Here is a 16,374-nt window from a genome sequence, read left to right as displayed (position 1 = left end):
AAGCCAACGTGCTAGATGAATTCAAGCCTGCGTTTCCTTCTCCGGCGGACTGTCACAGGTCAGAGTTCACCTTTTGTTCAACACTGACCCTTTTTTATCGTTGCGTTTAGTTCATTATCACACTACAGATATGTACAGTTTACAGACTGTGATCACTCTGTGATCAATATTTATTTTATTACCCGCATCAGAAGTGTGACGTCACGTCCTTTGTCGGGTCATGTGACCGTACTTTTACTGTCAAACACAGGATTGTTTCGCTGCATTCGGTTGGTCCTCATCAGATTATCAAGTAACCACGCTGCTGCTGTTGTTCTCAGCGACTACATTATCACAAATGACGCTGTAGTTATTTACCATTAACCTGGTATTGTTTGCCTATTTGTCTATTAGGCCCATAGACTTTATATAAAGTTGGACGACATGACAGCTCCCTAAAAGTTAAGCCAAACATCTTGATCGCCCCCTAATAGCTGGCTGAAGTATAGATCATAAATAATAGTATAGGCCCTCTCCATGTTAGCGGATGGGACACGGGCCAAACAAAAAAAAAATCAAAGTACACGTCAAATACATTAATCCCAAAGATGGTTTCTGTCACACGGTTTGTTCAAGTGTTCATTTTTCTGATAAGTTTGTTTTTTATTAGTTATTTGATGCTATAAAAACGGGGTGAAACGCCAGGATTGACAGCTGTGATAGACTGTGTGGGCGGGACTTTGATACTGCGCCTTCACCGCCCGATCACTACTGCGCAGACTCTGGCTCCAAATGACGTCACCAGCGCAAGACGGCAGCGCCCGTATCCGGGATATTTTGGCTTCATTTTTGTACCGTGGTAGGCGGTGGAGACTTTTTATATGCAGGCTATGATTAGGCCATAGCTACACAGTCGAGGGATAATCAACGTCAAATGTATATGCTAATTTTGATTTGTTTAGTAAAAATGCCCAAAACAAAACGATTCTCACATCTGTTTTTCTACATTTACCAATGATTTTCTTTCACTGTTAAAAAATAAATGTGAACTTTTGATGGACATGTATTTGATTTGTCTATGCTTAATGATCAATAGAAGAAATAGTTAACTGCTTGATCAATAATGGAAATAATCTCTACAAAGTTTCTTCTGTCCAGCGTGTCACAGTAAATGTGTTAATAACAAAAAAAAAATAAAAAGGTTATACACTGGCATATCATGGAAGTTGCTCAGATTAATCACTTTCTCTGAAATGAAGATTGAAATTTTCCACCTTCTGACAAATTCTTGAGGACCATCCGAACGCACCAGCAGGCAACCTGTACAGTATTCAGACGAGTAAATAAAAAAAAAAATAAAAACGCTTGTGTGACCTGGCCACTGTTTTGGATCAGTGATGTGATTTTCTCAACAGAGAGAAAAAAAACAGACTTGGATTTATAACAACTGGGTCAAATATTTGTTTGCAGAATTTTAAATTGATAGACTGACTGAGCAGTCAGAATATTGCTTACAAGAAAACAGGAATTAATGGCTTGCGAGTGTAAATCCATCCTGAATAATTTCCCTGCACACCTACTGACAAACTCACTAAACGGCAGCCCAATCTGGAAGCTTAAAAGGTGGGTTCTGCACCCAGAGAGGCCTCCGTCTCTATGGCAACCCCCCCCCCCGATCCCTTCTCCATCCATCTACAAAGAGACTGGCTCAGGAGGCCTGAAAACAAGGCTACAATAGCAGGAAAGGCTGAATATATTAAAATACAATACAGCCCTTCTCTTCCTCAGTCTTCTCCCGCCGTCCTTCTTACTTCATCTACTGTCGGAGTCTGCTGAGCCGCCAGCTGTGGCTCGTAAACATCTGTCGTGGGTCAAATTTATACCTGCGAAAATACAGGACAGAGCTTGTGTTAGTTAGTTTGGCTAAATGTTAGTTGGGTTTAAATGGAGCTTTTCTTTCAAGAACATTTCTTTTCCTCTACCCGTAAAATAAAAAAATAACATTTTTGTATCTCTGATTAGAATAAACACTAGATTCCCAGTTTTTAAATATTAAACAACAGGAACAATTCAGATTTAAAACGTCAGATTTGGATAAAAACTAAAATGTGGATTTTAAAAACACCTAACACAAGCACACTGTAGTTGAACCATCTCTTGTTTGTTTAATAGGAATTTGGTGCATAAAAAAATGAAAGAAAAAATGTAGAAAATTCTGCTCTGAAACAACTAAAACTCATTGATACTTATTTAAGCAAGTGGAAGAGAAAGCAATCCATTTTTTGTTGCTTGTTTTTATATATATATATATATATATATATATATATATATATAATTCCAAAAAGACAGTTTTTTGGTGTGTGGCGAGCTCCTTAATTTTTTATTCTACAGTTAATCATCTTCTTGCAGCAGTAAACAAAACATTTTAGATGTCAGACAAAAATCTATTTTTGTTGTTTACTTTTCAGTGAAACAATCGAGCATGGCAGCGCTGTACAGACCTGGGATCGTACACGCCAGGTGTCCGACACGACTGTCCAGAGCAGGACTGCAGCATCATCAACCGGTGGTTCATCTTCTCCAGGACTTCCTGGTCGATGGTCTTTGCGATGTTGGTCAGCTGGTAGGGGTCTGCTGTCACGTTGTAGACTTCTACAAACACCTACAGGGGGCGAACATCCACAAACAATGTCACTGTCAAAGTGTACGCCTCAAGAAACTACGGCACAGATGCATTCGACCACCAGATAGCGCCAAATTAAGGAATCTTCACATATACATCGTGGCTTGAAAGGGTAACTTAGTTTGTTTTTTTTCAACCTGGACCCTTTTTTTTCCCTGTGTTTTGTGTCTAGGTGACTAATGGGACGAACAATCTTTGACATTGGTTCAGTATTAAGCGAGATCACTGCAGTCGGCAACGGCAAAACAAGCTACAATGTAAGTTAATAGGGCAATATTGCAGCTTGTATTTAGGTCCACAAAAGTGCTTGTTTTGCCATTGACAGGCTCAGATTATTATTTTAAGTGTCTGACAACATTATGGAAAGGATTTAAGGAGGTCGATCTTTCTGTTAAAGAGTAAGATCCTTTTTTTTAAACATAAAAACATCCGCAAAATTGCGTTCGCCAAAGCCACCAGACTCCATGTAAATAAACAGTAATTTTAGCATCGTAAAATACACTTCACTCAAAGTCAACAGAAACTAAATAAAACTGTGAAAAGCCGTTTTGGGTCGTCTTTCCACTTTTCCAACCATTACATCTCTACTTTTGGTTGAAATAAACAGATAGTTTACCGATTTACATGTGAAAATATGTTGGCTCTAAACATGCTAAAAGTATTGTTTTTTAAATGGAGTCTGGTGGGTTTAGCGCTAGTGATGTCAGAGTGGTTTCTGGGTAAACAAAAAGGTCCTAAAGAGGTTTTAAAATGGCCTATATCTTTTGGGAACCTTTCCATAATGTTGTCAGACCGTTAGAATAATAATCTGAGCCTTTCAGTGGCACAAACAGCATTTTAGTGGACGAAATTGACAATGCACATTTGCCCCATAGGGTTACATTGCAGCCCGGTCTGTGGCTGCTGGTCACAGCATTCACACTTAATACTGGACCAATTTCAAAGATGGTTGTTCCCATCACTCACTTGCACACAAAGACATAAGAAAATAGGGTCCAGGATGAAAAAAAACCCCCGAAATTACCCTTTAAGTAACATAATTCCAGCACATTGAAACATACATTTTTTTGTATACTTCTTAATCTTTTTAAGGTCAAAACTAATAATAAGATGCTACAAACTGAACACTGCCAGAGGAAAAACAAACCTCATTATCGTCGAACTCGCAGTACTGCAGGTTGGCAGACGGGGCGACTGTGCGCACACACGCGTAGGTGTTGTTGTACGAGTCCTCACACACACAGTCTGGGAAACACTCCTGGAGAAAGAGGGCAGATGGAAGATTGGCATATAACAGGGGTGGCGAACCTGTGGCTCTTGAGCCATATGCGGCTCTTTGCCTGCTCCTTTGAGGCTCTTACTGTGTGGCTGGGGGCTGTGTTATTGGTGGATTTTTTTTTTTTTTTTACTTTTTGAAACATTTCAGATAAGTACAAAAAAAAAGGAATACATTTGCCAATTATTTTAAAATAAAAAATAATGCAGCAGAGTTTTGAGGACAAATTCTGCAACCCGAGGGAAAAAAAAGCTGCCACAGATCACCTTCCTCATTAACCCTTTCACTGCTGAATCAGATTGTTTGAAAGCCCCTCTAGTGACAAACGAGTGAAAGAGTCGCTTCGGGTGGCACAACCGAGTTCTAGCAAGACCTGAAAAGGATTATGGATAACAAAGACTGTCAGATTTCCCACTGAGTCAGTCTAAGTAAGAAAACAAAACTATGAAAACTGCTATGTATTATGACTGTCATCAGATCTGGAAGTCACTGTTGCTGTTGTAGTGTGGACGTGCATGTGTTGTGTGGCTTTTTGCTATGGTGCGGGTTTTTTTGTGGCTCTTTATGCTGAACTGGTTGGCCACCCCTGGCATATAAGGTTTTTCTGCTGATTCTTGCCCTCCACAGATAATATTAAGGTTTCGCCTCGTACCGACACTCCTGGTCCCAGCAGAGGGCAGGCCGGGTCCGTCACGTTGCTTCCCTCTCCTTCATACTCCACCAGGATGTCAGTTCTCCAGCTGCTGCTGTTCATCTTCCCCTCCTGGTGAGACAGACACACACAGACACACACAGACAGACAGACCCACTTATTGATGTACTAATTTTGTAAATTTAAGCACTGCAACCTTACCATTTTTATTTTTAGTTAATCTTAAAAACAATTGTATTTGTGTGTAGCTGCCATTATAATAAATAAATGACTCAATAAATTTTTTTAAATACATTTTATTTATTTTTCTATTTCTGTGCATATTTAGTTGCCTGCACATGTATTTGATAATTAAGGCCTTTATTTCTACATTTCTTTCTTTATTAATTTATTTGAGTCATTTATTTGTGTATTTATTAATTATAATGCCAGCTTTCATCTTTAGTTTTACAAATATTGGGGTGAAAACCAGTTTAAACAATCGGCTCCTTTTTTTAAAAAAACAAAAAAGGATTTTTGTAGTCCGGTTGTCAGATTTAACTGCCATTTTGTTCTCACTTCAAAATGCATATTTATTTATGTTTAATAACACTGAAATATAAAAAAGAAAAAGCGGAAATGTGGGCGGCGATTTAGACGAAATTTCAGTAAAAAAACAAAAACGATGAGCCTTAAATATTGTAGTGTTAAGAAAATAACTTTATTACAGCTATTAATAAACGAGGCGTTATATCAAATGACTTATGATCCATTTTTCAGCTCTTACTTATCCAGAAACTAATTTTGGTGAGGATACATTTGGAGAAAGGTACTGTACATATTAATATGAACCTTTTGTCCAAATAAATGAAGTGAAAGTGCCGGCTGGCAGTGTGATGCTACATCTCTCTTTCTTTATGTTTGATTGACAGTAGGTCTGTTTTGTATTAATCAGACGCTGAAAAAGAAAACCACCAGCTGAGTGATCTCACCATAACGGGCAGGAAGGACATGCCGTCCATCTGCGTCTTGTTGACGTTGTAGCCGGCGATGTCCAGGATGGTCGGACCGAGGTCGACGTTGGACACCAGCATCTGACAACAACACCAGTTAGTTTAGTCCAGTTCAACAGATACTGCAGGGAGACACTGAGCGGAGGAAACACAAATGGACATAACACAGGTGTGTGTTTGTACCTGGCTGGTCTGGTTGGGCTTGATGTTTGGTCCTCTGACCATGAGAGGAACTCTGATGTCAAACTCGTAGAGCTGCCTCTTATCCAGAGGAAGAGAGAACTGACCTGAAAGAGAAAGAAACCACAAACGAAATAAACAAAATTAAAAATTAGTTTGTTTTTGGTAAAAAATGACCGATAAGTAATGCTAAAAATGCCTGGATCCTTCCTTTCTTTCCAAATTTTCTCCTAACTTAATTTAATTCAGATGTGTTAACGAGATTTCGATAAAAAGACAAACCGTCCTCTCCTCGACAGCAGCAGTGGTGGGAGGACTATTTTGAAACTAATGGTATTCCTACTTTTACTTAAGTTAAAGAGGCGCGATGCAGTTTTGCCCAATTCTTCGCCGTTTTCTCGCTTTTTGCTTGCAGGTTTCTCTATAGAGCTCCCCCTACAGCTTCAGAATAGATATTTGGCAGCTCCTATGTTTACTTGTGTCTGACTCCTCGTTCAGTCAGTCTGCCGTTTCATGGCTCAGCCATGATGAGAGTGTGAAAAACTCCATCGCTACCTTGTTCTTATAGCTAGCCGGTTCCTGTATGGGTGTATGTGAGCAGTGCCGTGAAGCAATTTGTTACATCGCGAGACCTGATATCACGCGATACTTCCTGAAGCAACTTTTGGCCGGCGGCTTGCTGGCCAAAAGTTGCAAGGGTGGTTTTTCCGCTCACAGGCGTTAAGGGGAGCGAGACGACCACCATTCAACCCGAAAAAAAGTCATATAACCATTCCAATGATTCCGAAGCTGTTCAGCTAAGGTAAATTAAGCTAAAAAAACTGCATAGTTCCCCTTTAAAGGGTGTGCGTGTGTGTGTGTACCTGTGTGGTAGCCGTTGTCAGAGGTAAAGAAGATGTACGTATTGTCCAGTTCAACGCTGACCTCCAACCTCTTCACTATTTTCTCCACCAGGTCGTCCACTGACAGCAACGTTCGCCACCTACAGGCCAGAGTGAGCACCAAGAAACCTGCAGTGAAACCAAAACTCGGGAACAAATTTGGCCGCAAAATATATGGAAACATAGCAAAACTACTGAAATAATGAAGAATAAGAAGACAAGAGGAGAGGAGAAATGACAGGAACGGGGTGATAATAAAGCGTGATTTATGGTTCTGCGGAGGCTCTACGCAGAGCTTTCACCGTAGCCGACGTAACTGGCCTAATGTTTATACTTGTGCGAGCCGGCGTGTGGGGGGTGGGTGATAGAGCGAGGGAGAAAGTGAGAGAGTGAAGGTGATTAGCTTCGGAGCGAGTAGCGACTCTAGAGTCATAGTGAGAGAAACAAAGTGTCTCCCCTGTTCTTTCTGAGCACGGTGGGAAATCTGGAGCAGGAAAAGTTAACCCTCTACTTGATTTCATGTTTATGGAGGAATGAGTAGGGGGAAATGCAACGCTACCAAGCCACGGCCGAGCTTTACACAGAAGTATAAATCAAGCTTAAGGAAGAGGATGAATGATGCAAAGACAAATGCAGAGCAGCTGTGGAATACAAAGAGAGAAAGAGGAAGTCATGAAGCAGCAAAGACTGACCGTTTCCTGAAAGCATCATCCAGAAACTGAACAGAAGAGTTGGACATGGGGGTTTTAGCCTGTCTGATCAACCAGTGTTTGTCCTAAAGAGAGATTGAAAGAAAACAAAAGGGATGCAGGATGCATTAAATTGCAATATCTTTTTGCATCCTGACAAGACCACCTGTTGGAGTTCAACAGAAGAGTGATGTCCAATTTTCATAGGGGATAAATTAAAAAAAGTCCCAGGAGAAGCCGTACCTTGCCGTGGACGTTGAAGTTGGGGTCTCTGGGAGCCTTGGTGTCGTTGAAGCTGTTCTGGTACTGAGGAGCCGCTGTCCAAGGGGAGTGGGGGGCCGGAATGGACACCATCATGAAGAACGGCTGGTAGTTGGATTTATACTGGAGGAAGTCCAGAGACCTGTTGGCCTGAGAGAGAGAGAGAGAGAGATACCAAAAACGTTATTTCTAGTTACTTAAAAAGTAGTCTTGCATTGCCAGACCTATCTCCACAGCACTGTGGAGTAAGGTCTGGCTACACCACACATATATTCTAGGATAGGAGAAAAAAATGCTCTGTTTGCATTTCTTTAAACCAATCACAATCGCCTTGGGCGGTGCCAAGCTCCGGACGCAGCGACGGTGGCTCTGCAAATTAGTCTCGGGGGAAGGAACTTGTTTTGGTGGAACATTTGCACCCCGCAAAAGAAAACGCCTCCCTAGCTCGAAGTTTGTTATTTCCCGTAGCGAAGGGATTTCATCCAGACTACTTAAAAATTTTTAATTTAAATTTGTTATATTAAAAGTGGTTTTAAAAAGCCACAAAGTTTTCTAGATAAGTCAATTTCATTTATATCCAAATAGGCTTTGTATTATCTTTATCTTTTAGGTATTGGTTAATATGACAAAGTCCCAATTTAACATTTTCAGCCAACACCTATTAAAAGGACATAATATAAAAGGTAAAGTGATTGATTGTAACATTTCTCAGTTGTCTCACCAGAACGTCTGTCAGGTAGTCTTTGCTGTAGTCTGCTCCGTGTTCCTCAGGCTTTCCATTCACTGACAGAGTGTAGTTGTAGTATTTAGAGTTCTTCTCCTGGAAAACAAACAACTTTTATGAAATACTCTTATTTTGGAATTGAGCATTTGTTTATGCTTCGGTCTCATTTTGTAGTAGACATGTCCCCCCTTAAGCACAGCAAGTGTTAAAGCCCATAATTTGGACAGATCATAGATGCAGAATAAGAACAAAAATAATGTCAAAAGGCTTTTAGGTGGTCAGCACTTATAGCCTGGCACCTCGCTGGGTGTAGCAACTTTGATTCGTACATTTTCTGAAAGCAAGTTTGCAGATTACATTACAACGTTATTTTCAAAAATAATCACAGTCAAATTTACTGACACGTGATCCAAAACTCTCTAAATGTCATGATGCAATCAGACACTATAGCTGAGAGGGACCTGAAGTAGGAGTAGGCGGTAAACATTGGCGATTTTAGCCCCCCTAAAAATTATAATAATAAAAAACAAAAACAAAAAAATCAATTTTGGTGCTTCAAGTGAGAGTTTGCGAACTTGTCTGTTAGTGACAGAGGAAAAACAATTACAGGTTCAAAGGGCTTGAAACAGGTTTAATATCCTGTGTGTCTGTCCTGTGTGTCGATGCCATGCACCTGTAACCCAGTCAGGGAAAGGGTTAACAGAAACGTAGTTTTGGCCAATCGGAGGAGGTTATGCCAGACTCCCGCCTTTGGCTGAGTCTCTATCTAATCTGTCAGAGGGAGAGCAGGAGACGGTTGTGAAGTTTAACGTTGGTAGTCCCCAGAGAAGAAGTTGGTCATTTCATGGTGCAGATTAGAACCCAAATTGAAACGTAAACTAAAATTGCTGAATGTTAGAACATTGTGTCAAATTGGTCGTTATTACTGTGACTTATAAAGTGTCAGGTTTAGTTCCATCATAGTGTCAAAAAACATTAGCTGACATTGTTGTTCAGTAGCTACCTCAGACATTATCTGCTAATGAAATTACTGATTTAGCAGGTTTTGTTTTTTTTGCATGGCACTGTATCCGTGTCACATTCAGGGGCTGAGCCCCCCTAAAGGTCTGATCCTAGAATCGCACCTGGCGGTAAGAAGGTGGATGTATTGCCTTACCAGCAATATAGAAGTGTCTGCAGAAAAACATGAAGTGCATGGCTCTCTCTGTGTTATGATAAGCTGTGAGGTCATGAGACCAGTTCTCCTTCCATCTGTGTTTGTTCAGTATCGGTGAAGATAAACTAGACTAGACTGCAGTCATGTTACGGGCATGACCCCTGTTTTCATGACTTCTGTAAACTGGTTAGAGAGGTAAAGGCGATCTAATCTTGGCTATTTATTAGTCTGGCTCCTTCTGTAGAGAGCTTCCAGTCACAGGACGACATGAACTGAACTCAGCGACACTGACGCACAAAAATAAACTTCCCACAGAGATGTTAGTAAGCTAAAACCTCCTCTTCGAACAAGTGTGTACAAGTGGTGGGTTAAATCATACTGACAGTTTTGCTTTTCATATTCAGTAATAATATAGTTTTCCTCCCAGACTTTTATTTTCTTAAGGTAAGACACAACGCATGGATATCACCATGAAACTTCCCCAGTTGATAACTTACATTAAGACAATTCTTTTTTTGTATTACAAGTTTTCTAAAATTGTAATATGCAAATTAGGCATTATCTAATTAAATATGCAGAACGATTGTATATAACACTGGATAAAGCCAAGTTCAACATATTTGTTTCATTTAGTTGACGTATTGGAGACAGAGGTTTTTACTGAGGGAATTCAGTAAAATAAACACCTAAATGTGTGTTTTGGTTGTTTTCTTTCCACTAGTCTGAAAGAAGCCGTGTTAAGGTCGTGACACACCAACCAGACGGCCGACCCTCGGCAGAAAAGGCAGTTAGACTGATCAGTCTCGCCGAGTTGGTCAAAAAAGTGCCTCGGAACACACCAAAGCGACAAGACGTAATATGTCTCCATAACAGCAGGCGGCGCTAATCTGTATTGTCGGCCAAAAATGAAAACCGGCAGCTGATTGGACAAACGCGTCGCGTGGGTCTGGTTTCTCCAGAAATTCAAGCCAGACTGTCATGGCAGCTCGTTCGGTATATGAGCTCATATTTTACTAAAATAGTTAACCGAAACCTGTTTCTGAAAACATTTTAAGAGCGAAATAGGCCGTGCAGTTGCTGAATCTGTCTTCATTTCTGATCAACAAAGGTCAGTTTAAAAGTTTTTCGTCAGATTTTGAGAAACTCTAGTCACGCTCATCCCGCTGCTCGTTTCCGGGTTGGCACTCTACCAATCAGATTGGTCATTTGAGTCCGACTGCCGGCAGTGCCCGCCTTCCGATTCAACATGTCAAATCGGCCAAAATGAAGGCCGACGGCCCCTCGGACGGACGACGGCACGGAACACACCGAACAGACTCGAGTCACTGACCTCGCCAGACTGTCCGACGGCCGATTATCGGTTTGGTGTGTCTCGGGCTTTATGGCAGCAAAAGGGCTCAAAATTGACCAGTTCATGACAAACCACTGTTTTTGCTTGTAGAGTCATAAAACCTCTGACACAACCTTTAGTTTATCACGGGAAACTAAAACTGTCCACTGGCGGCCAGGATGACGATTAGAAGAGGAAAGGTTAATGGTCTCTCACAGATAACTAGTGGAGTATGGATACATCCTTAATAAGAGACCAAACCTAACAGTCTGACTCTGCAGGAGAAATATCTGGGAGTATTTTGTGCATTGTTGCTTTAGCTCCATGTAAACACCATAAAAAGCGACAGAACTTCATATTATTGTGATGTCTGGAGCCATTTGAATCAGTAAGAGGTTCAGTTGAATGGCCAAAAGCCTTAATTCTGTCCAAAACTGCACTAAAGCTGACAGACAGGAAGGAGCCTCAGAGGAAATTTGTGGCTGAAAGGTCAAAAATGGTTTCAGTCTTACCAGTCCGACCCAGTAGTTCCAGCCTGGAGGAACGTGCGCCACTCCACCAGCCTCTGGGTGCCCGTACTGAAACACACAGACAGTAAAATGTGTATTTGTTTAATGACATGTACACACGAAACTGTATAAGCTTTGTTAATTGGCACTACCAAAAAAATGGTACAAACAATATATAACCAAATCAAAGTAAGAAAACTATAAACTAAAGTATTGGATAAATTCAAAGTCAGTAAATAAGTTATTATAATTCATCCTGAGGGGAGCATGAATGTCACGAATGTGAACCAGATGGTGGCGCTACAGGAAAAGTCAGAGGATCATCGAAGTCATTAGGGGTCATCGTCTGGGAGCTATTAATGTCTGTACAAAAGTGTGTGCCAGTCCGTCTCGAAATTGTTGAGATATTTTACTGGATAAGTGAAAACTTTGACCCGTTAGTGGCGCTCCATATAAAGTCAGGGGATCACCAAAGTCAGTAGGATTCATCCTCTGAGACAGATTTCTTTACTTGAATTTGGTTTATCATGTCAGTTTTGTTATGTATAACATGTTGTATTATTGCTTGCTATGGACCTTTTATTTCTTTAATCTGTATTGAGGCAGATCTGCCTCGACTGGAAAGCACTGGAAAACGCTAACCTCTGTTTTAAATGCGCTATATAAATTAACATGACTTGACAAATGAATGAGGCACCGCATTTCATAGCAATCCATCCTGTAGTTGAGACATACTGACCGAAATTGCCCTCCCTTGAGCCATGCTCTGCTCACCACTAGTGTCCACGCTAAGGGACAAAGTGTGTAGCGACCTGTGATGAGGGGTCACAAGTTGACATTGCTTAACTTTAAAGGGGTCACAAGTGAAAACGGTTAGGAAACACTTGAGATACAGGGAGGGAGAAGGGGAAGTGGGAAAACAGGGTTAAGCATCATTTGTTTGTTATTTAGGTGAAGAGTATGTCCCGGTTCCCCATTTAACCATCTGTTTATCACAAGGGTAGATGCAACTTTGACAGATGGACTTTATCCCAACATGAAATCGCATGACAGAATATCTTGTGACTGTGTTAAACTGTTCACAACCACCTGAAAATCCCTGAAGTCAATTTCCAATTGGAGGTGTTACAGAAATACTGCACAGATCAGCTCTCTTTTCATGCATTTAAAAAAAAAAACATATTTAGTTTGGTGACAAATTGACAATTAGTTGACAACTATTCAACAAGACCTGGCAATGGATGAAGGGTAATCACTGTTCCTTCACCGTTTCCCATATTTTTGGACTAAGCCCGCTGTACACACTGATAACCACATGTAAGGGCAGATTAATGAATAACAGGAAGTCAATCTGCTTTGATGTGCAATTAGCAGATGTAAACATACCTAAACCAGTATGGGAAATGTATTTACCCTTCCTTCATTCTTTAGATAAATGCAGGTTTTTTCATCTTGAACAATTAAAAGTAGTTTATTTAAAACGCCAGAATTTGAACTAGAGTGAGAGTCCTTCCTAGACTGGGTAAACCCAGCCCGATCTGCCGGCGATTTGATTTCTCCGTGCAGCTCAGGCTGGAAACCTGTACGTTTATCTATCCTGCTTCCGTTTCAAATTTGTGGGAACCAATCACAAACTGGCTTATCCACCTGGCGCGCTATTGGCGGGTTTAACACGATGACGACAGAGAAGCGACGGCGAGCAGCTTTTTGTTTACATTCAACATGGCGGCCACCGAAGCGCAGCAACCCGTTGATGCCGCTGTCGCTGCTGTTTTAAAAGATTTCAAAGGCAAGTTTTCTCTGAAAACGGAACAGAAACTTGCCCTGGAACAATTCCTACAAAAGAAGGATGTGTTTGCCTTTACTTTGGTAAAAGCCTAATTTACCAACTAGCCCTGCTGGTGGGCAAAAGAATGGAGCTCAGCTTAAACCCCGTTGTTGCGGTTGTGTCACCGTTGGTTGTGCTGATTGGTTGAAGGGCTATCCAATTGGGCGCAGAGTCATTTGAACTATGTCCGTTGATCACGCCTCTTGTGCAGTAGAAAATACAGAGCAGACTCCTCAGACTAATGTTCAATCTTAAAAGATTGAGCTTGGTCTGGCGATAGCCAGACTATGTCCTTCCTGCATCTCTCCCCTCTCTTTTGTACGGTCAATACATGGGCAGAACAGCCAATAGGATATCTCTCTCTCTCTCTCTAAAACAGAGCCGAGAGGAGGTGCAGAAGACTAGTTTTCTCTCAGATCACTTGAATTACAATATGCTGACACCAAAAATAAAGTGTCTACCACAACTTTAAAACAATTCAGCATGCAGAATAGAATGCCTTGATGCATTTCAAATTCATGTATTATCATGTGTTGTGCACCCATTGTGTTGTTTCATCAAACACAAACACAAAAGTATGAAGTTCTGGGGTCTCTACCTGGTTAAGGTATTTCCCAGCGAAGAAGGTCTGGTAGCCGGCGTACGTCTTCAGCAGTGCAGGGAAGGTCTGTGCTTCCTCGCTCTTCTGCCAGACCTTGCTGCTGCAGTTTCCCTCTAAGGTGTTGTTGATGACGTGGTGGTTGTGGGGGTATTTCCCTGTCAGGATGCTGGCTCGACTCGGGCAGCACAGCGGGCTGGCGACAAACTGAGGTATGATGATGGTGGAAAAAGGATGAGAGATGGAAAATGGCTCTGTGCAAATATCTTCTTTTCCAGCCACTTAGGGTGAGTTTGAATTCACCAAAGTCACACAATAACAAAAAACAAAGTAACAGTGCTAGACCAGCAACTCCCGTGTTCTGCGAGGTAAAATGATTGTCAAAGGAGTCTGGTGGCTTTGAAGACAGCAAAGATAGTGGTGAAGATATTCTAAATATAGCGTACACTTAAACTGAGAGATATATATATATATATTTTATATGTTTAGCTGCTGCCCCCGTCCACAGCAGTACGTTGCTTAGCTTCCGTGTCGGTACTCCCGCCTGCACACTCATACAACCTCACTTCAAAAGATCCAAACTGTCCCTTTAATGATCCCTGATGAGACATAATAATGACAATAATGCTGTTGATTATACTTACTGCGTTTGTGAATGCTATCCCTGCATCACCAATTAGTTTTTTCGTCTTGGTGAGTGGACTCTGGAAGGAAAAGAGGTGTCATGTGATCAAATCAAGATGTAGTGATGAGGCTGCAGCTCTGTCTTACTGCCTTCATGACTAAGCTCGTTCTCTACGGAGAAAGCCAACTGCATCAGTAGCTAACATGGATTGTAATGCTCTGTCCTATATATATTTATATGAATTATACCTACAGTATGTTATATTTGGCATCAAAGGGCATACTATTTTATAAAAAAATATATATTTTACATTACTCATTAACATCCTTCACAGCTCCTTACAACAGATTGCACAACCAATACTTTTACTTTTGATACTTTAAGTACATTTTTCTGATAATATTTTTACTTAAGTAAAGTTGTGAATGCATGACTTACTTGTAGTGGGGGTATTTTCACCGTGTGGTTGCAATACTTTTACTTAAGTAAATGATCTAAATACTTCTTTACCAATGTAAAAGACATGTCAACCAATTTAGAGTGACAGCAGTTTCAATCTTTAGATAGTTGGATCACATATTATTATGCCACTAAATTGCCTGTTTTTATTGTAATGGGATACTGAGGGGTTTTAAGAGGAGGGAGGGTGTTTGCTAAAAACGGTGGGAGCAGATAAGTGATAAGACTGCTGACTCTGTGAAATGCCTAAATGATGTGTGCAACCAGGAGGAATGCGAGCAGTCAGCCTAGACTAAAACTGGACCAGACTGGACTAGAACTAAATGTCAAGTTTACATCAATGAAATCACATATTTCGTGCCCAATAAGCTGCAAAAACAAAGTCACGACTACCTAATAAAAAAACTTAGCCTATTTATAAAAAAAAAAAATTAAAAAAAACAAGCAATAAAAGCACAAAAACATTAAAGACGTGCTCACCAGACCCCCGATAGCGATGTCCAAGTCGTCGGTGAGGATCAAAACAATGTTCGGTCTCCGGGATGATTTAGCAAACACGCCGCTGCTCAGGTTGCTCCACAGAGTGACGCAGATTAGCAGACAATTCAATAAGACCAGCGGAAAAGAGCGATTTGAACCCATTTTCATAAATGAATAACAAACTAGTGAAGCCGCCCGTGTCTTCCTTCAGCTCTGTGCTTTATAAGAGCGTGAAATGTTGTTACCGAGTCCTCTCGGGAGGAAAAAACAAGACAGACTCGCCCCTGTTTCTGTTTGACACAACACTTCCTTGTGTCCCGGTCATGTGCTGCTGGGCTACGGAAGCCCGAGTCAGCTGATTTGAAGACCCCCTCCCACAAAAAAAGCATGACTAATGTATAAATAACTGTTTGTTTTATGTTTTATTACTGCATTGCTGCACTTTATTATTCTGTTTTTTATTTATAAAATATAAAGACCCTTCCACCACCAAAAGCCATAGAAATAGAGATTGGTTATTTGCAGTAGTGGAAGACGTAGGCTACTAAGTAGTAATACCACAGTGTAAAAATGTAAAAACAAGTAAAAGTCCTGAATTTAAAATATACTTAATTAAAGTACAACATGATCAGCATCACCAAAAGGAAAAGTACTCATAATGCAGAATGGCCCATTTTAGAATAATATTATTATACTATTCGGATTATATAATTATTGATGCATTATAATGTGTTCATCACTTTAATGTTGCAGCTGGTAAATACACTGCTGGGTAGCTTAACCTATATTAATATATAATATTTATTGGTTGATGTAGCCTATATTTCTTTATTAAAAAATGAATGTGCAAAGTATTTAAAGCTGTCAAATAAATGCAGTGGTTGTGGTTTACATGAGTAGTTCCATTTTCTGCTACTTTATAGGCTACTTCTAATTCCACAAGGCTCCATTGATTTCATTACTTTAATTGCTTTGAAGATTTCAGTTCAATAATACAAAATATAATCAACAATTGATGATGAAGTGTAAAATGTAAAATAAAATCTCCTGAGCCTAACAGTGGAAGTTTCTT

General features: G+C 40.5%; 1 protein-coding gene across 1 annotated transcript; it reads right to left on the bottom strand.

The window, feature by feature from the left end:
• Positions 1-839: 839 nt before the first annotated feature.
• Positions 840-15,631, bottom strand: gnsa (glucosamine (N-acetyl)-6-sulfatase a). Its single transcript, XM_031313704.2, has 14 exons — positions 15,303-15,631; positions 14,383-14,442; positions 13,739-13,945; positions 11,316-11,381; positions 8,315-8,413; positions 7,576-7,743; positions 7,336-7,418; positions 6,626-6,744; positions 5,766-5,869; positions 5,562-5,663; positions 4,591-4,701; positions 3,810-3,920; positions 2,481-2,641; positions 840-1,862 (listed from the first exon to the last, which is right to left on the bottom strand). Exons 1-14 carry the CDS (start codon positions 15,468-15,470, stop codon positions 1,796-1,798), a joined length of 1,626 nt encoding a protein of 541 aa, XP_031169564.1. The 5' UTR covers positions 15,471-15,631; the 3' UTR covers positions 840-1,795.
• Positions 15,632-16,374: the final 743 nt, after the last annotated feature.

The sequence above is a fragment of the Sander lucioperca genome, chromosome 20, assembly GCF_008315115.2.
Source record: "Sander lucioperca isolate FBNREF2018 chromosome 20, SLUC_FBN_1.2, whole genome shotgun sequence".
Taxonomy (NCBI): Eukaryota; Metazoa; Chordata; class Actinopteri; order Perciformes; family Percidae; genus Sander; species Sander lucioperca.
The sequence above is the reverse complement of the archived record's forward strand: the minus strand, read 5'-3'. Positions and strand labels throughout refer to the sequence as shown.